The sequence below is a fragment of the Mirounga leonina genome, unplaced genomic scaffold, assembly GCF_011800145.1.
Source record: "Mirounga leonina isolate KUSES-001 unplaced genomic scaffold, KU_Mleo_1.0 Mir_109, whole genome shotgun sequence".
Classification (NCBI taxonomy): Eukaryota; Metazoa; Chordata; class Mammalia; order Carnivora; family Phocidae; genus Mirounga; species Mirounga leonina.
Genome location: NW_023270244.1, coordinates 4088412 through 4114954, shown reverse-complemented (window position 1 = coordinate 4114954; position 26543 = coordinate 4088412). Strand labels below are relative to the sequence as shown.

The window sequence follows — 26543 nt, the reverse complement described above, 5'->3', positions numbered from 1 at the left end:
ATTGTTTTAGTATATAGTTTTTTGAATTTCAAAGGAATGATATATATTACTGCATATAAATATATAGCAGAGATAAATTTTTTGATATTTGTTAGATTTTTATAAGGATAAAGTACTACTGAGCAGCAAATTCATGGTTGGGAAGCTCTTTAGCTTTTTCAGGCAACTATAATCTGGTAAGCTAGAAATGTAATTTATGAAAGGTGATCCAAGGTATTACACTTCCTAGGACCTGGACAAATACTGCACATCTTGCTTATAAATAAGTGTTCACAGAAGGCTTTCATTGTAGGGTAAGCCAGTATATAATCTTCAGGGAATGTAAAGCTTATATGAAAAATGAAAGAGAATGTCTCTATATATTTCTCTCAAAGGCAGCTAGCTGTTGACTAAACACGGTGAAGTTTGAGTGAAGTAGTTTATGTTAACTGGAAGTCATTATTATGTTCGGATAGGTGTCTGTTTTTAATATTTAGGCATTTGTGAAAGATTGTTAAAACATTGCTTATTAGAAAAGATCTTTTCTTCATTAGGTTTTTTCCTTTTGACAGTGATGTGAATTTTGACAGTAAAGAACGGACAGCATGTAAAGGAAAGATTGCCATATCAGGTATGCTATAGATGGATTGTTTTTATATTGCTGAATAAATTCTATTAAGTGCCTTCTTAGAATTCGTGGGCTTTTAACTCCCTGCATCCATTTTTTTTCCTTCATTTTATTTTGCATGCCTCTATCTATAGTTGTTCTAAAACACTGTTTTCATCACTCTGCTGTACATTTATGTAAGATTTTACAGTTTGAGAAAGCTGTTTCATATGTATTATATATATTATGCAGTTTTCTCTTCAGTGAAGTTTTGTGAAATAGGTAGGATAGTTCTCTTTTTCTAGACTCAGACTTCCTGTAAGTGGTTGGGCTGGGCTACAGACTCAAATCTTTGACTCCATTCCTTTTCTGCTCAGAAGTTTCAATAGCATTTCTATGTTTGTCCAGGCTAGAGTTCCATGAGGGTTGGAACTATGTTTTGTTCATCACTGTATACCCTGAAGCCAAAACAGTGCTTACACATAGTAATTGCTCCTTGGATATTGATTGGATGGATGACTGCTTCTTGTTTTCCATAGGATAAAAACCAAACTTCCCGCCTCAAGAGTTTTCCATTCTGACCCAACTATTTTTCTAGCCATATCTTCTACTCCTGTACATAAAGTGTCTGCTTAGCCAGACATTTCTCTCCCTTTTCTGTCAATACACTGCCTACTTCTGACACCAAATTAGCTCTTGAAATAACTATATTATCTTCAGGATCTGTTTGCTCATCTATAGAACCTTCCCTGTTACCATTCCAGCTGGAAATGTTTTCTTTCTTTGAATTCCTAATCCAGATGGGAGACCCTTTACCACTAGATGGCACTTATGCTGTGCTGTCTCAGTTTCTCCAAAGTGTTAAGGAAACTAGACAGTGGCTTGGAGTTGCCACAGATTGAAGTGAACACAGGCTGACTCGTGTACACTAGCCAGATAATGTACCTTTTACAAATATTATCTCATCGGTACATTTTGGGAACAACCGACCTCCATCAGCCCTTAAGTCATAACTAGCTTGTTTCATTGGCCGGAAGCCTTGTTCTCTTAGCTCCAGGGAACATGCGGCTGCATTTCAGCTCTCTTGCCCAAGGAACTGTTTTTAGAAATGTCTTTATGGATAAACAAAATTCTCATGCAGGAAGAATAGATCTGAATTTTACAGGATGTAATTGTCCTAAATCATAAGAATTGCCCTCAGCAAAAAATTCTTCAGGAAAGTAACTGAACTATATAAAATCTGTTGCTTGTTTTATAGTTATTTATATTCATGTCTTCATATTTCCAATTATAAGACTGGAATAAAACTTGTTTTATTCCTCCTTATATGCTTCTGATGCCAAACACAGTACTTTTACGTAGTAGTTGTGCACTATGTTCGATACATTTCAATGTGAATAAATAAAATATTTGAGATCTTTAAGGGAGATTTTCTAAAAATACTTAAACATAATCCTCCATTTCTTGCTTCTGATTTAGTGCCACTAAGTACACGAGTAAGATATGTTAAATTGCTGTTGAAGACTAAAATGACATGATAGAGCTAACACCTATTGACATAATAGTTTATTTGCTACAGCAATTCATGATATTAACATTTACTGCACATTTAGAAGAGTACTTAAGTAAAAACATTTAAAGTAAGAGAAAAAAACTATTTTCCTGACCACAAATACTCAAGTGCAGAAATTAAACTTATTTCTGCATGTGTTCCTTCTTTCCAAGAGATAATTTTAAATTAAGGAACTGGAAGCCTCAGAAAATGGAATACATATGTAATTTCTCTTCAACTTTGCTTCAACTTAATTATATCATGTCCCTTTATTTGTAAGAAATAAAAACAAAGAAAATTAAAAACTAATTCACATTTATAAATACATTTTCTTTTGACATTGGGATGACTTTTGATCAAAATGAGTATTTGCAACAAAGGTTCCTAATGTTCTGAGATTACATTGATTACCAGGCAATACCTGGGTTTTCCATTTCCAGTTTCACCACTCATGGCCAGATCCTTATAAAAATAAAAAGATAAGTCAGATATATCCTGATCGTTCTTACTAAATATCAAATAATTGCATTGTGGCAATTGTCTCTGCTTATTCAATATCTAAAGCCAAATCAGTTCATAAAGTGCCTCGGTTTTTACTTTTGAAAATGATAGAAAGACTTTTAGGAGTTGACAGCATCAAGTTAGCCATTGTGTTATGTATGTCTCTTTCAGTTTATCATAAAAGTGTCAATGAAGACATAAAAAGAGACAAAGGTAAGAGCACTGTCAGCTAAAACTGAGTCAACCATTTGCAAGCATCTGGAAGGAATTTCTATTTGAAGCTGAATTAAAAATCACAGTTGGTAGGTTACACATCTTTTGTCATCTGAACAGTACCTGACCACCTGGGAAATAGATAAGAAATGTGTGCCTTCTCTTGAGAATTTGACGTAGGTAGGCATGGGAAAAGGCAAGACTGACCCATAGGCTATTGGTATATAGCAGAGGAAGTCAGGGTTCATATTCCTCCCAAGGTAGTGTAAATAGTTAATACCACCCTAATAGGACAAGAACAGCTGTGAACAAGAACAGTTGTGAAATGAAATGAGTCAGCAACTGTGGCCAAGCAAGAAGCAGGCTCTTTGACAGGGTATCAGCCAAGTCATAATTATAAAACAATAAAGGCAGTCCCATTAAAATCAAGGACAAAGTAAAAATGTCTATTATTATCAATATAATTTTGACACAATTTAAGAAATTGCAGCTAAAATAGCAAGAATGAAAGATGAAACTGCTGAAAAGAAATAGAGAAACTGAATACTATTTTAAAGTAATAGATTGCAGACCTAGAATATCTAAGGAAATTTACTCAAACACTATTTGAACTAATAAAAAAATCAGTAGAAGTGGCTAGATTCAAGGTAAATATACAAAAAGTGGTAAGCTGTTCTCAAAACCAATAATATCTAGTTAGAAAATATGGCAGAAAGATCTCTTTTACAATAAAAACAACAAAAAACAAAAATATTAAATAGCCCAAGAATAACCTTAATAAAAACATAAGGGTAACTGTATAGTGCTACTGAATATATATTGACAGAATATTATAAAGTTACCAGTTCTCAAATTAATTTGGATAATAGAATTCTAATAAAATATTTTATTTATTTATTTATTTATTTATTTATTTATTTATTTATTTATTTATATTTTATTATGTTATGTTAATCACCATACATTAGAGGGGGAATTTGGACAATATATTTCTAAAATTCACATAAAGAAATTAGCAATTGAGAATAAGATGTTTTGGAAGGCTATATTTCTAGCAAACGGTAAAGTATACTATAAAGATCCAGCAGTTATAATAGTATGGTATTGCTATTAGGATAGACAGTAACTGTTAAATGATTCAATTAGATCTGTAAAGCATGTAGCCAAAGGACAGATACTCAGAATGGCATATATGATAAAGATCCATCGAATCATTAAATCAGTGAGGAAGGGAATGCCTATTAGATATATAAATGGAGCTGGAGCAATTATTTTTATAAGAAGAATATTTTACCTCATATACCCCCAAATTCTCACATAGATTAAATAATTAACTTTTAAAAGTACAAAGCATAAACAGTATGTTAAAAAAAAGAAAAGTGGGTCATGGATACAAACATTCACTGAACTGGCTGATAAATGTACTAACATTTTTCTTGTTAATTAAAAAAATGCAAATCTAAATTTGTCAATTGTCTGTTAAATTAGTAAATATATTTTAAAAATTATGGTTAGATGAGATATATATATAAGGTGTTTAGCTGGGCACATGGAGAGAGCCCAGTAAGTAATATTTTTTTACCACAACTGCTAAGGCAGCAGTGGCAGGACACTCATGCACACATACCTGGTTGCACGGGTAAGGGTGAAGGCGTATTATAAAGCTTGTCTAGAAAGGAAATTAGAAATAGGCATTAAGAACCTCATAAAGGATTCTAAACAAATGAATATGTAGACAAAGAATCATAGGACTTACAGTGAAGCACAACATAAATGTAGCCAAGCAGCTTATGTTCATAAAGATTTGTAATTATTTGAAAGTGGCATAATTAATAGGTATGAAAATATGCATATTACACTTCCCTAAGTGTAATAGGGAAGTGTCTTAAACAGAGCAATTTTCCACAAAAGTTTGAGGTATTTATACTCTGAGTAATTAAAACTAATTTCACTTTATCATTGAGCTTTCTACTGTGCTGTGTTATGCTGTAATTCATACATCTTAATCTACTTGGTAGAACTTTGATTCTCTTTGAAAATATATAGATACTGTTAGAATGTCAGAGGAAAATTGTTAATCTAGTATTAAAAGTAAAGGGGGGGCGCCTGGATGGCTCAGTCGTTGGGCATCTGCCTTCGGCTCGGGTGGTGATCCCAGGGTCCTGGGATCGAGCCCCGCATCGGGCTCCCTGCTCTGCGGGAGGCCTGCTTCTCCCTCTCCCACTCCCCCTGCTTGTGTTCCCTCTCTCGCTGTGTCTCTTTCTGTCAAATAAATAGAATCTTTAAAAAAAAAAAAAAAGTAAAGGGAAGAATGGAGGTAACTAGGAAGGAAGAATTTTGACTGTGTCGAAGGTCTAGATTAACATCTGGAGTAAGGATCATTAACATAATTACTTTAAGGTTTGAAGAATGTGTGAATGAGAGAAAATACATTTTGATCACTTTTAGAACATATGCCCTTTCCTTGGTCTTGAAGAAGGAATGCATTACTTTTTTTAGTTTTATTTCTTAAGGGAAATGCCATAGTTTGTAACATGAATATACAAAGAGCTGCAAATTCTTTCATAGACAAGTTAAATCTTCTTAATGAAAAAGTTTGGATCTGTTTGTCATGAACAATGATCTTAGACAAGTCACTTAATTTTCTTCATCTTTTGCATAGTGGAAGTCCTGACATCCTTTCTACCTACTATTTTATGATTTTGAAATGTATTTAACTACATTTGTTGCTCCCGCTTACCCAAAATAGAAATTCAACTATTTCATCTATTGCAAAAACAATAAATCACAAAATGAAAATGTTATGGCATAAGCTTATTACAGACCTTACTTAATAATTTCTTGAGTAATAGTTGGTAGGGTTTTTTAGTATATTATTTAAATAACTATAAGAGATTTTATATTCCTAGTCTAAGCTATTTTTGAGAAAATATTGCCTGTGTTAGAATATTTAAATAATAAATTTTATATTGGCTTTAATGGTCAGAATCCATTATGGAATTCAGAGGTTCATTTCACGCTAAGAAATGGAATTTATCAAGATTATTACTTGTCATTTCTTTTTCCCCTCCTTCATAGATATTCGTATACCACTAATGTGGAAAGACTCTGATCACTTCAGCAATAAGGAACGTATGTACGATTTTAATTTATATTTGAAATGTTTTCTTTAGGGTATAGTAAATTTGTGACTATTGGGAGAAAAAGCTGCTTCCACATGAAATAAATTGATGTCATTTGGCAGAATAAGCTGTATTTTGCTGAACTGTGTTTTTTCCTATTTTTAGTACAAATATGTTGTAATTGCTTGATATTAATTAAGATAATACCTACCTAATGTACTTTTAGTTGTTCATTGGAACCCATGCAAGGACTGTAACAGGTTGTGTGGAAGGGAAGGTACAACAAAAGAAAATGTTTAAGGAGTAAAGGTAAAGGCAGCATTTCTTTTTGACCGGAATCTGGGAGATCTTTTCTGCCTTGTTTTGTTACTTCAGATTATTTAACAGGATGTAAGAGGGAAAGATTTTTAGCTTGATCTGATTTTCCCCCTTCAGCATTTACAAATCCATGTATTTTCACAAATCCGTGTATTGCTTAGGTCATAGAAATTAACCTCAAATGATTTCTAGAGGCAAAGTGGAAAAGCTATGATAATCCTTTATCTTTCTTGTCTATTGTGAAAGCTTTGTTCCTCATAGTTTAAAAAACTGAATCATATTGAGCATAATTAGTTTTATATGAAGAATCCAAAGTCAGGTTAGTATATTTGTTATTCAATTAGGAAATATAATTTACTTTACAAAGGAATACATGTGGGGATTAAGCGTATCTTTCTGATTACTATAGAGAATAAGTTTTTCTGAAGAGCTACATTTTCTCAATAATGAGGTTTTAGCCCTTTAATCACCCAATACTTCTAAAAAACATCACCAAATTAAAAGGCTCAGCAGCTATGTTTTTTGTGTTCACATGCCTACTTTTTATTGTTTTTGTGGTTTCCTCCCTTGCTCTCAGTTTGGTGGAAAATGTTTTGCTGTTGTTAACGTGCCTGCCCCCAACCTCTTATAATAGAAAACTTCTTCTTAAATAGACTTGGAAACCAAAATGACAGTGGTAATAGTATATATACAATAATAAATTTGCTATTAATGAAAGTCTAAAGAGTTTCTAGGAATAAAATTTATGAATGTGATGCTTGCTTTAGGCTGCTGAGAGGCCTGTATTTTCAGCTTTATTTTTTGATATTCCTTGGTTTAATTGCTTTGTTCTGGTTGGGAAAGGTGTTAACATAGACTGACAGAGCAATCCCTATAAAAAGTTAACGATTACAGTGTAAAACATATATAAAAATAAGAATCTTTTAACAAATATTAGAGCTAATTTGTCATTTTCAAGTAGATTTTAACATGATATAGGCATGATTCATCTCATGGAGCACTCTTTTTTCCCTAGGATCACAGCAGTATGCCATTTTCTGTTTATTCAAAATGGGAGCTCAAGTTTTTGATACTGACATGGTGATTGTGGATAAAACAGTCACAGATCTATGTTTTGAAAATGTAACTATATTGTAAGTATGTTTAAATCTTTAGAGAATGAGAACAATTTAAAATTCTACCTTTAAAGGAAGGCAAAATTATTGGGTTTTTGGATTATTTTTGAAGCATTAAGATCTTTAAATGTTTAAATTGATTTTGAAAATTACTTTATTCAGAAGAAGCCCACTTTTGCATTTGAAATTTTTCAATGTAAAATAAAGTGGAAATCATGTAATATTAGTAGTAAATATTTGACTCATTGGATATGATAAATTTTTATTAGTTTCTTTAAACATGGATAGTTTCATTATTAACCAAGCTGTGAATACAATGGAATCTCATTATAACATTATTTTATATAAAGTGAATTTGAGCATAAAACAGGTTCTTACATCTCATAGAGGATATTTAGTTACAGAAATGCTAAAATAGTTATAACAACTTTATTTATAAGATTGTCCTGAAATATGTACCATAGGGAAAGCACTTTGGTAAAATTTCGAGATGTTCTTTTTCTTACGGTGTACTTCTTTCATGTACTCCAAAACAATAAAAAATTGGGTGATCCTTAGGGCTGTTTTTATTGCCCCTGCTCTTTTACAGGCTCATTTTATTGTGGTCATAATACAGAACCAGAAGGAACTCCTCAGGTAGCCATAGAAATCACTTTTAACCAACATAAGTTTTTCCTGGCCTCTTTCACAGGTTCTATTGTCCTAAATCAGTGTGTGATTTGTATTTCTTTCAGGGTTTCAAAAACACTGTCTTTGTATCTCAATATTAATAGCTACTTAACTATTAAAATAAAACTGAATGTACATGGTTTTTGCCATTTTCAGTTATGAGCTAAACAGTAGAGATTGGAGAGTAGTTTTGCCACTCACATAACATTAGAAAAACTATTGCAAACCATGTTTTGTGGCTTCTGTCCAGTATGCCATAAATAATTGTGTAGCACAGAAAAATAAAACACATTGTTCTGAGTTATTAGCAGTTGTTCAGGCCTTCTTACAAACTATTGAACCAAAGGAATTTATTTAGGATCCTCAAAATATCACCAAATGCTTATGTAATTGAGACTAAAAGAATAATTTTCCTTGGTTATCTAACTACTTTTATTTCCATAATCAACTTTTGCTAGTACATTTTTTTCTACCAAAACTGTCCTGTTAATGGGCTCTTTTCTTCACATCACTTTGCTATTCTTTGCTTTTACCACAAAGACAAAATCATAATTTTTTTTCATTGAGAGAACAATGCAAGTTACTTTGGAAGACACCACATGATTTATAATTTTTAAAAAATTCTGTAAATATTTTAAATTGTTCCAAAAATAACTGCTGACAAATGTTCTAAATGTTTAAAAATGTGCTTTTGTTATGATTGTTTTTAATAAGTATTCAATATTTATGAATCTCTGGTTTTTCTCTAAATATTGACATTTGTTAGTCATTACCAGTAATACTGTATGTTTAAAGGTTGCCAAGTAAATTATAAAAATATCTGGGAGTTATTCCTTGGATTTATCCAAAGTATAGATTGGCCATTTAAAATCTCTGAGACTGATGGATCTTCCATGTAAGGCAACATCTACTGCTGATGGATCTCTTGCGGTTTTAAGTAAATTTTGTTAGTAATACCACCACAGTCTTTTATGGTAAAGGTAGTTCATTGTGTCTGAAAAAGTGCAAAGCCAAACTTAGCATTTGCTAAAAGTGCAAAATTTTTGCATATGAGTGTAATAGTGTATTGAGGACCTTTTATGCAAGGTTAAGAATACAGAGATTACCAAGGCAGCACTCTCCCTCAAGGAGTTCCTGCCTTGTAGTATATAGCTCTTTGTATCGCTTCTTGCTTGTGTGTTTGTTTTCCCCTAGATAACCAAACAGTGCAGCATTATTTTAGAGTTATTGGGTACAAAGGTGGGGTGGGGAGGGCATGGTAGTGATTGGACTGTGAATCTTTATGAAAAAGAAATGAACACTGAAGTTTTCAGCAGAAAAAACCTTTTCTTTCGTTTTATAAGTCTTTTCCTTTTGGAGGAATAGTTATTTCAGGAAATCACACATATTATGTAAATGCCTTACAAAAAGGTATAACTGAAGACATGACATCAGGAAAATAGCATTGGCAACAAGATGACCAGGGCATATTATCATTTTTCTTTAGGACTGTGCCTACGTATATTGATCGCATTGTGTTAATTTGGCCCTACTTTAGAAGCTGGTAGCTCTGGAAGTTACACTGACTCTCTGAGGTCATTTAGATACTAAATAAACACAGGGAGATTCTGTCTCATTAACATATATTAACATAAGCCTGTTTCAAATTGTGATTTTAAATGTTCTGAAAACACCAAAGGATGTTCCAGTTTTATTTTCTACTGAGTTAAGTTTCTAACGTTATGAATGCTCTTGATTTTAGTAATGAAGCAGAGCCAGACTTTCAGATAAAGGTGGAGGTATATAGCTGCTGTATAGAAGAATCTTCTATAACCAACACACCAAAAAAACTAGCTAAGAAACTGAAGACATCTATAAGTAAAGCTACAGGGAAGAAAATAAATTTGGTGATTCAAGAAGATCATGAAACATGCTCGTCTTACAGTTCTGCTATTTTGTAAGTTTTTTAATACAGCATTTATAGTGACATAGTATTACTATGTATTTGTGACATTTTAAAGTATTGTATGTAGAGTATAAGTTTACATTTTAAATGGAAGACACATCCTGAAGCAGAAACAAAACTGACATTTACCCAGTTGAGGTATCCTTAATACCTTCCTTTGAAAGTAGGAAGTGTGTTTTAGCGATTTGGAATTCCAGTACCTACCACAAAGCTGAAATGTTCTTGAAAAGGAACTATTTGTCAAAGTGTTTGCTGCCTGTCAGCCTACTAACTGGATTTCTATATATGTCATGCGTTATTCTTACAGATTTTAAAAAATATTTTATCTCTGTATAACAAAACCTCCGTACCTTTATCATGTCTAACAAAATAAAAAATAAGCCCTTAATATCATCTGGTATCCAGTCTGTATTCAAATTGCCCCAATTATGAAAATGTCCTCTTGTAATTTGTTTATGCAAATCAGGATCCAAATAAGGTCTACAGTGTTGCATTTAAGTGAATCTTTTAAGTTTCTTTTAATCTTTAATCATTTCCTGTCTACTTTTTTCTTGCCATTGTTTATTGAAGAAATCAGATCTTGTAGAATTTCCTATATTTTTAATTTAGCTAATTGCATCTTTGTTTTTTTAAACATCTTTTTCTATCCCCCGTTTCCTACAATTGGTAAATCTAGAGGCCTGATTTGATTCAGGTTCTTTTTTAGGCAGTAATGCTTCACATTGGTTATGGGTACTTCCTACTGTCTCCCATTAGGAGGCCTTGTCCCACTTACAGTTATGTTAAAATTGATCAGTGTGTTCAGGTGTTGCCAGCCTAATTCATCCATTATAACATTCCCTATCAATGTTTTATCTAATGGTTTTAACAGCTATTACTGATAATTATTTCATTAGGGATTATAGTTTGGTGACTTTCTAAATTTGTCATGCATTTTTTTTTAAAGATTTTATTTATTTATTTGACAGAGAGAGAGGGACAGAGTGAGAGGGAACCCAAGCAGGGGGAGTGGGAGAGGGAGAAGCAGGCTTCCCGAGGAGCAGGGAGCCTGACGCGGGGCTCGATCCCAGGACCCTGGGATCATGACCTGAGCCGAAGGCAGATGCTTAATGACTGAGCCACCCAGGCGCCCCTGTCATGCATTTTTTTTTAAACTTTGAATTTTCTCAAAGAGGAACTTTCCTTCATGAACTGTGGATATAAATGAAAAAAAAAATTGGAGGAAAGGGAGAAAAAAAGGCTGGATTCTTTTATTTACCCAATTTTAGAATAATGAGTTGATATCCCAGCAACCATGGAGGTAATCAGTGTACTCTTTTACTTGAACTCTTGAATTTTTGTATATGTTTGTGTTTCAATCTGTTACAGTTATTATTCTCTTTGAAGCCAAGTTGTCCCATCTATGATCAGGGGGAAGCTTTTTAGCTGACTCCTGCAGCTTTTGACATAACCTAATCTCTGATAGCTTCTTTGCTTTCTGACACAAGATGTTCCACATTTATCTTGTATTTTTCTACCCAGACTTGGAGTAACCATTTCTTCAAGGAGCCATGGTTTCTTTCAGATACTTTCTTTAAACATTGTGTTGTTACTTCACAAAGTTTTATGTTTATGTTTCTTGGGAAAACTGTTGATCAGTCTATATTCTTAGAATTTCTTTGCATGTTCTGATAGATTTGGCTCTTCAGCATGTCAATAACTTTACTATGATTACAAAAAGCAAAATATTTCAGGTATATAGACCCTGGAAATGTCAATCATCACAACATAATTATATAACTCTTTTCATGTCAGATACATTACATATGGAAAATGTCTTGGGATTCTAGCATTGTAGCTTTCAGTCTGTTTTGATTGAGGCCTATGCTAAGAAATACATTTTACATCATTACTGAGTGTACAGCAGCATAAGCAACATAGATTTCATGAAGCAATACTTGGCGCTAGCTATTTATAATACACGTATCAGACTTTTTTATTCTATTTTTAGTTATTTTTTTATTTTAAAGGTTTTTATTTATTTGACAGAGAGATAGAGAGCACAAGTAGGCAGAGTGGCAGTCAGAGGGAGAGAGAGAAGCAGGCTTCCCGCTGAGCAGGGAGCCCGACGTGGGGCTCGATCCCCGGACCCTGGGATCATGACCTGAGCTGAAGGCAGCTGCTTAACCAACTGAGCCACCCAGGCGCCCTATTTTTAGTTTTTAAAAATGCAGTTTATGAGTCATAGGTTGAGGTCACGATCCATTGGATGGGTTCCCCCCCCCCCCATTTTCCACTGAAAAATAGTCATAGAAGATGTTAAGTCTTTTCTCATATAAATATCATTGAAAAGTAGGTAAAGGACCCTTTAATTTTCTTCCTTTAGAATTAAGGCCTTCTTAAAACTTTTCTAGATTAAGATATGTCAAAAATTTTCCATTGAGTTCAGTAGTTTTTAAAACTTTTTTAAGCAGCAAAATTTATTTTGCTTTATTCAAAACAACGAAAGGACCAGTAATGTCCTGGAGAAGTTACATTATTCCCTGGGTCTCAGTTTTCTCATATGAAAGGTAAGGATGTTTAGACACAATCATTTATTAGGAGCCTCCTTAGAGACATTTCTAGGGTTTCATACACCTTAAAGCTTGTATTAAAAAAAAAAAGGAGGGCCTCAAGCCTCATTTTAAAACCTTATTGTTTGGCAGTGAATACTTAATTTTTTGTTCTGTCGTGTATTATTTGTGTGACCCAGGGCAGGTTATTTTGCATTTAACATATTAGCTTCAGGTGTACAAAATAATGATTCAATTTTGTATACACTGAGAAATGATCACTACAATAAGTCCAGTTACTGCCTAGTAACTAGTTCACCATTCCAAGTTAAAGATTTTTTTTCTTGTGATGAGGATTTTTAAGATTTACACTTTCAAATATTTAATACAATATGATTGACTGTAGTCACCATGCTATAAATTACATTTTCATGACTTATTTATTTTATAACTGGAAGTTTATACCTCTTGACTCCCTTCACCTATTTTGCCAACCCCCCAACACACCTCCCCTCTGACAGGCACCAGTCTGTTCTCTATATTTATTAGTTTCGTTTTATTTGTTTTGTTTTTTAATTCCACATATAAGTGAAATCATATGGTATTTGTCTTTTTTGTCTGACTTATTTCACTTGGCATAATATCCTCAAGGTCCATCCATGTTGTTGCAAAAGGCAAGATTTCATTCTTTCTTATGGCTGAGTAGTCATCCATTGTATAAATATACCACATCTTCTTTATCTATTCATCCATTGGTGGGTACTTAGGTTGTTTCCATATCTTGGTTATCATAAATAGTGCTACAGTGAACATAGGGATGCATACACCTTTTTGAATTAGTGTTTTCATTTTCTTTGTATAAATACCAGTAGTGGAATTGTTACATCAAACTAAAAAGCTTTTGTACAGTGAAGGAAACCATCAACAAAATGAACAGGCAGCCTACTGAATGATATGAGATATTTTCAAATCATATATCTGTTAAGGGGTTAGTATCCATATACATAAAGGATTCTTAGGATTTAATAGTGGAAAAAAAAATCCAATTAGAATAGAGGCAGATGATCTGAATAGACATTACTCCAAAGAAGACATACAGATGGCCAACAGAAACACGAAAAGATGGTCAACATCAAAAATCATCAGGGAAATGCAAATCAAAACCACAGTAAGATACCACCTCATACCTGTTACAGTGACTGTTATTAAAAAAATAAGAAATAAATGTTGGTGAGCATGTGGAGAAAGGGAGAACCCTTGTGCACTGTTGGTGGGAATGTAAATTGGTGCAACCACTGGAAAACAGTATGGGGGTTTCCTCAAAAATTAATAATTGAAAAAAATAAAAATATAGTGGGAATTTAATAATTGTAGCTCTTTCCATTATTGTTGCTATTTTTACTGTTCTGAGACTAGTGCTTTTCCTTAACTTTTTTTCAAACTCATGCTAAAGCATTGCAATTTAAAAACAACATAGGATTATAAAATACAGACAGATACTTTAAAATTTAAAACCATTACTTATAATTTCATAGAACATAATCTAAGTGATGTTAGAACTTACATTTAACCTATATTCTTTTTGAAGCCTGGAGGAATTTTTGAGCATAATATTGTTGGTATTAAGTTCCTTTTTTTTAGATATTTGGGAGTGAGAGAGAGAGAGCACTAGCGGGGAGTGGGGGAGAGGGCCAAAGGGAGAAGCAGACTCCCCGCTGAGCAGGGAGCCTGATGTGGGGTTCCATCCTAGGACCCTGGGATCATGACTTGAGCCAAAGGTAGATGCTTAACCAACTGAGCCACCCAGGCACCCCAGTATTAAGTTCTTTTAAATAACAACTGACTTATTTGTCTTGAAGTGTTCATTCTATTTAGATTTGTTGTTCTACTTGGTTTATACCTGAATCCAAACACTAATTTTCTTTATGAACATTCCCCATGCAACTTGCCTGTCATTTGCTTATTTATACCAATTAAAGTTGGTCAAAGGAAGAGTAAAATCTTTTACATTTCACTGAATCATGTTCTGCTAATACCTATATTCTGCTGAGCTTCAGGTGTGAATTCAGCATATTCTAGGTTAAATTCATAGCCCAGGACGACTCTTAACTAGTAATTCCTTAACTGACTGCTTCAGCACCATGATAGGAGTTTGAGAATAGCACTAGTGATCAGAATGCATAAGGGGATCAGTTTTGTTTCTTTAATAGTGATCTAGTTCAATGAGAAGATTCCCAATACAGCTTTTAATTTTCAACCAAAATGGTCATAACAGATCAAACTTGGGCTGTATATATCTTCTCTAGTAATATGGCATGTGACCAAATATAGCTGTTCTTTCTGACAAGAGTGCGTTTTTTAGACTACCATTTAAAGTAGTCATTTATTTTTTCATAACATTTTTGGACCAATATCCACCCCCCCACACAATGTTATAACAATTGGCCTATTTGATTAAAAAAATGTAGCTGATTAAACTGTTGGGAACTCAATATTAGGGTTGGCTAAAAGGAATGAGTGTAATGTTTTAGTAAGAAAATGTTATCCTGACAAGAATGTTTTAAAAGTGAGATCATTGTTGGTTTTGGAAGCATTGGCATTGTAATTAGTCATGGTTTAAAAATGAAGTAACTTGAAATATCATCATAAAGTATTGTTTGATCCAAAAGAAGACAGTGAACATTTTTGGTAATTTTTAGCATGCTCCCTGATGTGATTCCTTTATTCATTTTATTCGTGGAATTTCACTTACTGAAATTCCTTTAGTCAGATTTTTCCAGTGTCTCTAATAGCTGAGTTCCCTATTTTATGCTTCTTGAGAACTATTTATTTAGTACATTATTCATCACTGTGTAAGTATACATCATTTTAAACAATCATTTCAAGAAAACTGGTAAAATTGAGAGTGATTATTAGACAAAAAAGGTATATTAATTTTTTTAAAAAAATAAGCGACTATACTGCATTTTAAATTAGATTGAAGTTATAAAACAAGTATCTTAATACTTGTCCAGCATAAATGGATTATTTATGTTTTGAGGACAATGAAGTTACTGTTTTGATTGTGTGAAAGATGATGCAGAGTTCACATGTAACTAAGGAGCTCCTCAGCCATTGGGTGTAGTTTCATTATTCATTCATTTAATCATCTTAGAAAGGATTATTCAGCAGTTATATCATATGGCACATTGGATTCCAAGGTTAATAAGTCATGCTCCCTGAACTCAAAATTCTTGCGGTGGTAAAATATGGTCCCTTGTATCTGTTTTAACAGAAAAAAGTACCATAATTTTAAACTATTTCTTAATGAAGTATAAAGGTAGTAAGTATAGTGGGGTTTTCTTTCCAATATACTACTTGCCTAGCAGAGGCAAGTCAATTATATTCTCTGAACTTCAGTTTCTTCCTCTGAAAACATGGACCAAACTATCTGCTCTGCCTACCTCAAGTAGTTATTGTGAATCTTTAAAAAGATATTGCTTGTCAAAATGCCTTAGACTGTACATATGTGGTATTATAATGCGTTACCTGTCTCTGATTTTTACGGGAGAGTTCCATCATACTACTGCTTCACCACATTATTTGATTACAGAAATTATCAAATAGAATCTAGAAGAGAAAAAAAACAGTTATTCATACTTCATTCTAATTCAAATACTTTTTATATATGGACTGACTTTTTTTCAGGTTTTTAAGTACCTAGCTTGGGGGGATAGTTAGATATTCATAGTTATCTACACATTCAGCTTTTTTTCTGGAGTTATTAGAGTCGTCACATAATCATTTTAATGACCACATTATCTATCATTTGGCTCTATCATAGTTTATTTAACCATTCTTAGAAGTTATCAATAACTTTCTTCAGATTGTTATTTTCAGATGTGTTATTTATTGAAAATAGAGGCAAATATGCTCCGTGTTTACCTGAAAGTAGCTGAGGAAAAGATGTCTTAGTCACAATTATTTCTTTAGTCTCTCATGGTTCATCTCCCCTTCTGATTTTCCCCCTTCATTTTTCACTTCCTACTGTCTTCTTTTTTTTTTTTTTTTTAACATATAATGTATTATTTGTTTCAGAGGTACAGGTCTGTGATTCATCAGTCTTACACAATTATTTCTTAAGGTCTGAAAAAAAATTCGAACATATACCTCGCTCATCACATAATGTTAGCCTGTTCTGCCACAGAAGTTGCTTTCTGAACATGCCGCCTCCCCAGTGCACTTGGTGCAAATGCACAGCCTATAACCAGCTGTGTCCTGTGCACACTAATAGCAGTATTTTATATTATATTATGTATTGAAATGATGCTATTCCTGAAGTGAAGAATAGTCAAATGCTTTTAGTGGTTAGTAAGAATAAATTACAGTGTCACTCCGAAAAATAAAAAGTATCTTCATTCTCTTTCTCTCCCTCTCCTGGCCTCCCACTATTTCAGATATTTTTCTTGATGGCTTAGAAAAACATGTAGTCTATCCATCTAATACCTTGACCTATCAGTTTTGTGACCCCCTGCCTCCAGTGATCTTGTCCTTCTGCCTATTTCAGTCCTCCAACCTATTATTGTGCCCTAGACTTTGTTGTTATGAATAATTTCACACCCTCTACCATCTTTATAGCAAGTATCCCACTCTATCTACCACCTCCCACATTTCCAGCTTGCTCCCTTCAGTACTCTGACTCAAAATTAGCCTGGACTCCATGATTTACCACTTATTCTTTCCTAGCATTTTTCTCATGTCATACTTACCTTGGAAAAAACTCCAACCTTGGTTAAATCCTCCTTTGAGTTCCTCTGCACCTGCACTCATGAGAAATAGATGAGGAAGCTGGAGAAAAACAGTCATAATGACTGGTCTCCCTTTAGACCCATGATCACTAACCTTAAGTGAGTTCTCAGTGTGACAGCAATCCTACTAAGTTTCCATAGCCTTACACTTTACCTCTCTTCAGGGAAAGCATGTCACATCATATTACTGTCTCCTCTGAAGACTCCGATTCCCCCTCCTCTCTACTCCTTATTCAAAGCTGATGACTTTGTTTCACCTATCACTAATACTACTGAAGCAGTCAGGAGAGAACATGCATATCTTCCTTCTGCCAAATCTGTCAGCCTGTCCGCATCTGTATCTTTATTTGCTGCTTTCCCTCTTTGGGAACTCTGCCTCATCTAAGGCCACCTTCTTGTGCACTGGATCCCATTTTCTGAACTACTCAGAAGTAAGCTCCTGCGCATGTCCCCCACTCCCCTACATCATCAATTTTTTTTTTTTACTGCATCATTGCTACCAACACAATACATGCTGAAATATCTCCCATTTGTACTGCCCCATTTGACAGCTACCCTTTACAGAAAAGTTTTCTATATTCCCTACCTCTACTTCCTCTCTTCTTTCTCTCTCTTGGACAATTTCTGTTAACTTGCCTTCTAGGATCCACTTCCCTGTTTTTTCTTCTACCTCTGACTGTGTTCCTCACCTGCCTCCATTGTTCATTGCTCTTCATCTTGATCTGAAATGATGAAGTGTGTCTCATTTTTCAGTCCTTGGACTTCACTTGACTTTCTAACTTTAATTAAATTTCATTTTATTTACTGGTAACTCCCAAATTTAATTCTTCCATGTTTTTTTCTCCTAACTCCAGACTGATATGTCCAGCTGCCTACCCTACAACCCATCTAGATATCTAAAACAATTTTAAACTTGACTCATCCACAACTAAATTCATATTTCCCATATCTATTCTTCTCTTAGTCAGCCTTACTGCAGTGTAATAACAATTCCATTTTTCTGGTTGCTCAGGCCAAAAGCTTTGGAGTTGTTTTCAGCTCTTTTCTTTTTCACCTCCCATGTCCACATTGGGTCGATTTTAAGAATAGATCAAGAATCTTGCCACTTCTCACCAGCTCACCAGCTAACACCCTATTCCAGTCCTGCATCAGCTTTTTTGACCTCCAGTCAGGTCAACTGCAGAAGCTTTCTAATTGGTGTCCATTTTCACTCTTGGCCCCTGTTGTCTGTTCTGCACATGGCAGACAGAGGGATCATTTAGAAATACAAGTCACATCATAGTACATGCCTCTGCTCACAACCTACCATTTGTTCCCATCTCACTCAGAAGAAAATCCAGTGTCCTTAGTATGCCCCACAAAGCACTGCCATGTACAGTGTCTGCCCCCTACTTACCTTTGGGACATCTCTCCTTCTCCTTCATCGTACTCCAGCCACACCAGGCTTGTGGTTTGTCACATACATCTAGCTAGCATCTTTCTCTCGCACCACTTCCCTGCTTATTGACAATCAGCTGTTCCTGAAGATAACATGCTGCATTAAAATGCCGGTAGGGAGTCTAATCCCCTTTATTCTAAGTGGGAGAAATTATAATGTAGTTCTGTAAAACTTATATGTCAGGGACAAATTATCATGTTGAGATAATGCTTAACATATTGGGCCCTGATCACCAGACAGTTAGTGATTATTAGTAGGCACTTTGTATGTATTCATATTTGCTCTTCCATTGTAACTGCTGTTCTCAATTGCTTTGACTTTTTTCTCCATAGTTTTCATTCATACTTTCTCAACTTTTGTGGGGGGACTCATTGTGTAATGCTAGGGAAAAGTAGGAGCTAACTATGGAAGGTACTATAGAAACCCAGGATAAGTGAGTAGTAGCAGAGAATGGCCCACACTGAGTGTGAGGCTGGTGCCTTTTAGCTCTTGCAACAGTGGAGATTTGTTGGTGCTTAGTGAATTTTTCCAGAAGTCTGCATAGTAGTTGACATTATACCAATTTTATTCAGACTGTAGCTTGAAATTTTAGTCATGCATTGTTGAGTTTTAGAGACAGAAACATAAATTTCCCTATATAAACAGTGACAAAAGACATTGGGTATTGAGAGATCTCTCTAGTTTATGGTGGTTGTATATTAAAAACCAAGGTAAATCAGACCATCATGCTGTACTTATAAAGTATTTCCATTATTTCTCAATAAAACTGGAGAAGAAAACAAACCAACAGGTGTTCTCCAAGGGAGTAACGTTCTGTGAAGTATGCATTACACACCTACTACATGTATACATACTTTTTCTTTGTAGTAGAGATTCTATTAAGGATTTAGTATGAGGAAAAGAAAGTTTATGAAACATATCACTTGGCACAATTAATAAAAATTCCCACCATACTTCTCTCTTCTCCAAAGTTTGTCTATATTACTGTCTGTCTGTCTGTCTCATTTTAACATGCTTTCTGATGTTTTGGATGTTGAGGTCTTACTAATTGGAAAATAAATAATAAAACCAAGAAAAAGTCTTGAAATAAAATTAAGATTACTAGCACAGAAAATAGAATTATTATTGAATGAAAATTCACTTTTTATCACCACAAAGTAGCAGGATATTAAATTTAGCATCAGAATTTTTAGATACTTTGGCAAGAGTGCTATTTTAACCCAAGTAGCATAAAGGGGGACTATCATGAAAAAAAGTGGAATTAGTAATGACGTCCTCCATTTTCCCATATGATGGATGAAAACCCCAAATCTTTGAAGTTGGTAAATCAGAAGAAGATTCATTCTTACTCCCAGGAAGTAAATATGAATCAGATCCCATCACTATCTTCTTATTAACTTTCTCCAATGACTTCCTGTTACACTTGGAATCAAATCCACTCTTCTCCAAAGCTCCCAGCAAAGTCTGAGGGATCTAATCCCTGCCATTATCTTTGACCTTGTGTCCTAAGGTGGCGGTTCCCACTTGCTCCCTATGCTCTAGCCACACTGCTCTTCTTTCAGTCCTCTCTGCTTGGAATGTTTTCCCGCATTCTTTGCTTGGTTCCATCCTCTTATGAGATCATCACCATTACCCCTTAGAGAGTCCTTTCCTGTTTCTCCTGCTTAACAGGTCCTCAGTTTTCTTATCCCCTTTGTTTTATAGAAAAGGTTGCATTATAACTTACAAATGCCATTATTTTATTTATCCCTCTGCTTACTTTTTTCCCCCTCCCCCTTGCATCAGAATATAATACTGAGTCTTGTTTACCAAAATGCCCATCACCTTGCATAGGACTTGGCACATTTTAGGTGTTCGGTTAATATTTTTGAATGAATGGAGATCTTTCAGAGAAACATTTGTGAGTTAAACCAAATAACTTGCAGATTTTCTTATGATAAAATAGCATAAAGAGATAAACATACTAAGTTGATAATTCATTTATGTTTATAATCTGTCATCTATAACATCTAAATGTGGCTTTTCTTCATTTTTTATTATGGTTAAATATATAATATAAAATTTACCATTTTAACCATTTTTAAGTGTATAGTTCAATGGCATTAAGTGCATTCACCACTAGTGTTGTGCAACCATCCCCAGAACTTCTTAATCTTTCCAAGCTGAAATTCTCTACCCAGTAAAAAATAACACCCTGTTCCCCCCTCCAAATCGACTTTTTGTTTCTATGAATTAGACCACTCCAGGGACTTTACATATGGAATCAAGCAGTATTTGTCCTTTCGTGATTGGCTTATTTCATTTAGTGTAAGGTCTTTAAGGTTAATTCATGTTGTAGCATGTGTCAGAATTTCCTTCCCTTTTAAGGCTGAATAATATTCCACTGTATGTATGTACCACTATTTATCCTTTCATCCTTTGAATGGACAATTGACCTTCTTCTACTGTTTGGCTCTTGTGAGTAATGCTGCTATTTTTACAGGTGTGTACATATATCCAGTTGAGTCACTACTTTAAATTCTTCTGGGTATATACCCAGAAGTGGAATTGCTGAATCATATGGTAATTCTATTTCTAATTTTTTGAGGAACCAGCATACATTTTCCATAGTGGCTGCAGCATTTTACTTTTTCATCAGCAATGCACAAAGGTTCCAATTTGTCCATATCCTAGCCAACAATTATTTTCTGTTTGGTTTTTTTTTTAATAAAAGCTATCCTAATGGATGTGAAGTGGTGTCTTGTTGTTTTTATTTTAATATTAAAATATTTATTTATTTGAGAGAGAGAGAAAGAGCACACGCACTTGTATGTAACATGGGGCGGGGCAGAGGGAGAGCCAGAGAATCTCAAGCAGACTTTGTGCTGAACACAGAGCTGGATGCGGGGCTCAATCTAACAACCCCGAGATAATGACCTGAGCTGAAACTGAGAGTCAGATATTCAACTGACTGAGCCACCCAGGCGCCCCACAAATTGTGGTTTTGATTTGCATTTTCTAATGATTCGTGATCTTGAGCATTTTTCATGTTTTTATTGGCCATTTGTAGATCTTCTTTCGAGAAATGTCTATTAAAGACCTTAGCCTGTTTTTTAATCAGGTTGTTTATTTTCTGTTATTGAACATCTAAATATTTTATGTAGTAGAAAATATACTAAAATACTCAAAGTATGTCTTATTTCTCCCTATTACTAGTGGTGCAAAGTATAATTTGCTGGCTCATGCTACTCTGACCTTGGAAAGTGCTGAGGATAGCTTCAAGACCCATAATCTGTCTATTAATGGAAATGGTGAGTATAGTCTATATTTTACTTATTACATATGTTGTGTTAATAGATAATGTGGTGACAGTAATAACTTCTAATTTTAATATGCTCCTCTGAAGCGGATGTTGGCTTAAATAGCATAGGCATGCGTTTATCTGTGGGTTCTTTCTAATATGTCTATCCCTTTTCCCCTAAAGAGAAAAAAAAATTGTTTTCCTTTTTCCATGCCATTTGCCAGAGATTTGTTTGTGAGGCTAGCTTAGTGAGGATAGAAAGGTTTTGTGTATTCTGAATCTTTGTCTTTGACTTGAAATTGATTACTTTACCACCCTTCTAGTTGGCAATCAAAGACCTGTCTTATTTTTGATGTTGAAATTGAGGAAGCCAACCCTCCTGTTGGTAGAAACAGAGAATATAGGAGAAGGTAGGGCTGAATTAATCTGAACCCTTTTCTCTCTGGATGATACTGGTAGTTGTAGTTTATCTAAAAAAATAATATAACAAATTGAAGAAGGGAGCTAAGTGATTAGAAAGATTTGTAAAATTTAACAAGAGTATTGTCCATTCTCCCAGATTATTTTACCTATGAGGAAAAATACAGAGTGGTGATGGCAAAGTAGTTTAGAAATATAACTTGGGTTATTCTTGTCCATTTTCTGAAGCAGAATATATAAAATTATGTACAACCTTACTTATACTTATTGTTGTAAAGATGGGTGACTCTATACTGATGAAATAGATGATTTTACAACAATATTTTTTAGATTTTGCACTAAAAATTACATTAAAAATACAGAAACGTTCTTAAAACGTAAATGTACAGTGTAACAAATAATTGTGAGATGAATATATGCATAACTACCTTCATATCAAGAAAGAACATTGCCAACATTACTTCTTAATTATTCTAGGTGTAAATGTATCCCAGTTTTTATGGTATTCACTTCCTTGCATTTATTTTTGGTTTTACCACCTATGTGTGCTTCTCTAAATAATACAATTTAGTTTTATCTGGTTTGAACTTTATATGTCTTTTTAGCAACTTGGTTTTTGTTCTTTCAGTATTATATTGCTTATAGTATTTCATTGTATGGTTATATCACTATATCACTATTCAATTATTTTTAATAGTTATAGGGTTCTTTAGGTTTACTCTTTCTTGAGTCAGGTTTAGTAAGTTTTATATATATATATATATATATATATATATATATATATGCGTCTATTTTATCTAAAATTTGAGGTTCATTGGGGCACCTGGATGGCTCAGTCGGTTAAGCATCCAACTCTTGATTTCGGCTCAGGTCATCTCAGGGTTGTGAGATTGTACCCGTGTTGGGCTCCTTGCTGAGAGTGGAGCCTACTTAAGATTCTCTCTCTCCCTCTCCCCCTCCCCCCCACCACTTGCACACGTGCATGCTCTCTCAAAAAATAAAACAATAATTAAATAAAATAAAGTTTGAGGTTCATAAGCATTAACTTCTTAATGATAGTTTTATTGAATTTCCCCAGCATCTATAGTGATGTTCCTCCTTTCTATTTGATACTGGCTTTTTGTATGTTCTCTTGTCTTTTTATTATCATTCTTGCAGTAGGCTTGTCGGTGTTTTTATTCAGCTGTCTGTTTTATATATTCTAATTATTTGTTAGAAGTAATTATTGTAGACTATATACTCTGTATTACTATGAGAGGTGTGATAAAATCTGCTGTGATTGTAGATTTTCCTAGTTCCCACAGTTACATCTATTTTTGCTTTATATTATTTGAGCCTTTGCTATTTGATGCACACAATGTTTTCTTAAGGGGACGCCACACTGGAGCCCAATGTGAGGCTTGAACTCAACTCTGAGATCAAGAGTTGGACACGTAACTGACTGAACCACCCAGGAGCCCCTGATGCACAATTTTTAAATTGTGCATTTTCTTCCACTCTTTTATCTTGAACTGTGCTTATTTTTATATTGTAGATATGCCTCTTCAAACAGGATTATATACTGGATTTTAATTTTTATCCAATTTGACAATCTTTGTGTTTTTTTTTTTAAAGATTTTATTTATTTATTTGACAGAGACAGCGAGAGAGGGAACACAAGCAGGGGGAGCGGGAGAGGGAGAAGCAGGCTTCCGGCGGAGCAGGGAGCCCGATGTGGGGCTCGATCCCAGGACCCCAGGATCATGACCTGAGCCGAAGGCAGTCGCTCAACCGACTGAGCCACCCAGGCGCCCCTAATCTTTGTGTTTTTTAATGGAGAATTTAGTCATTTTACATTTAATACCAAATAGTTTATAAGCCATATTATATGATATTAAATATTTGGGCTTAAATCTCCCTTTATATCCTGTGTTTGCTATTGATCTTACACATATCATGTGTTTTTCTGTTCTGTCTTGCCTTTTTAAGGATGGATAATCTTATCATTTCACTTTTTCCTTGTTCTAAGTAAAGTTATAATTCTTTTTCTCATCTTTCAGAAATTACTTCTAGAAATGTCATTAATCATACTTATTAAAGTCTAAAATTAAAAGATGGTTTTACTGTTTTCTTAGACAATGCAAGGACTTTCGAACAGTTAAACTCCATTTCTCTGACCGGTGTGCTATTGTTATATATTATAATTCTATTTGATTTTTAAAGTTCACAAGATGTTTTATACATTTTATATTTACTAAGATTTACCTGTCAGTTTCTGTGTACTATTTGTACCTTATATCTCACATTTGGGATTACTTTCCTTATGCTCGAAGTATAATCCTTAGAATTTCATTTAGTGTGTTCCACTGGTACCATACTACTTTGTTCTTGTGTTTGTCTGAAGATGACTCTATTTTGATTCATTCTTGAAAGGTATCTTTTATAGGATATAGGATTTTGGCAGTTTCAATTTTTTTTCTTTTTGAATATTAAAGACATAATTGCACTCTCTTCTGGCTTCTTTTACTAGCTATTGAAAATCATTTGTCAGTGTGTCACTTCCGGGAAGGTAACTTTATTTTCTCTTTGTCTTTGGTTTTCTGAAGTTTCATTATGATATAGGTGTAGAATATAATTTCATTTATGCTGCTTTTGGAACTCCTTTAACTTCTTAAAATTACTGATTGGTGTCTTTCATTAGTTCTGAACAAAAATCTCACTTTTCTACTCAGAGAGCCTCTGTTCCATTCTCTTACTTTTCTCCTAGCATTCCTGTTAAACCTGTGTCCGTCTTTCTGGCTTTATCCTCTATGTTTCTTACCCTTTATGATGTATTTTTCATCTTTTTGTCTGTCTTTAATGCTTTTCTGGATTGCTTTATGAACTATGTTCTATTTCCTTTATTCTCTCTGCAGCTCCATCTGATCTGCTGTTAAACCTATATACGAAGAGTTCTTCATTTCTTTTTTTTTGTTATGTTAATCACCATACATTACATCATAAGTTTTTGATGTAGTGTTCCATGATTCCTTGTTTGCATATAACACCCAGTGCTCCATGCAGAACGTGCCCTCCTCAATACCCATCACCAGGCTAACCCAACCTCCCACCCCCCTCCCCTCTAGAACCCTCAGTTTGTTTTTCAGAGTCCATAGTCTCTCATGGTTCATCTCCCCCTCCGATTCCCCCCTTCATTCTTCCCCTCCTGCTATCTTCTTCTTCTTTTTTTTTTTTTTTTTAACATATAATGTATTATTTGTTTCAGAGGTACAGGTCTGTGATTCAACAGTCTTACAGAATTCACAGCGCTCACCATAGCACATACCCTCCCCAATGTCTATCACCCAGCCTCCCAAGAGTTCTTCATCTCTGTTCTTGTATTTCTTGGCTCTGGAAGTTCTATTTGACTTTTTCAGATTTGCTCTGGAACTTTGTATTTCCTGCATGCATTGTCAATGTTATCTTTTAGGTTTTTAGTAAAAAGGCTCTTTTATAGTCTATGACTAATAATTCAGATATATAATGTCTTTCTGGGTCTATTTCTGTTGTCTTTTTCTAGTGGTTCTCATGATGTTTCAATTCCTTGAATGTCTTCATATACTTGTTATCATAATCAAAAGTTTACATACAGGAATAAATTGACGCTTAATGTTTCTGTTTGCTTCTGGCAGGCACCTGCGGGGGGGACTATCAATCTAGGCCCGCTTTATCCAAAGATCATGTCTGAGTTTCTCTTGGCCCCTCCTATCCCCCCGCCTCTAGGCATTAAGAATCCTGGGCTTGGATTATTTCTGGTTCACCACTACCCTGTTGGTGATTCCTTCGGGATATCAGCCTAGCATGAGGAGGATCTCCCATTAAACTAGTTACATTGTTCAGGTCCTAGACTTTGATTTCTGCTTCCTCATTTTGCAGGATCATTAAATCATAAATTCAGACTTGCTGGGATTGGCAAATGCTCTCAGGACAAACACAGCTTCTGTGCTCACTTAACTCACTGGTTCTTATCTATCAAATTTGTACTGGTAATTTCTTATAGTCTTGTTACCTCTTTGTTGCTCTGGGAAAAAATTTTAAATATATTGAT

General features: G+C 34.3%; 1 protein-coding gene across 1 annotated transcript in view; it reads left to right on the top strand.

The window, feature by feature from the left end:
* Nucleotides 1-26543, top strand: part of LOC118020073 (rhotekin-2) — a 73225-nt gene that overhangs the window by 21033 nt on the left and 25649 nt on the right. Inside the window, exons 3-7 of the mRNA XM_035019937.1 lie at nt 552-610; nt 5931-5984; nt 7308-7425; nt 9818-10012; nt 21973-22067. Coding sequence (XP_034875828.1) covers nt 552-610; nt 5931-5984; nt 7308-7425; nt 9818-10012; nt 21973-22067 — 521 coding nt within the window. The remainder of the gene's footprint in view (nt 1-551; nt 611-5930; nt 5985-7307; nt 7426-9817; nt 10013-21972; nt 22068-26543) is intronic.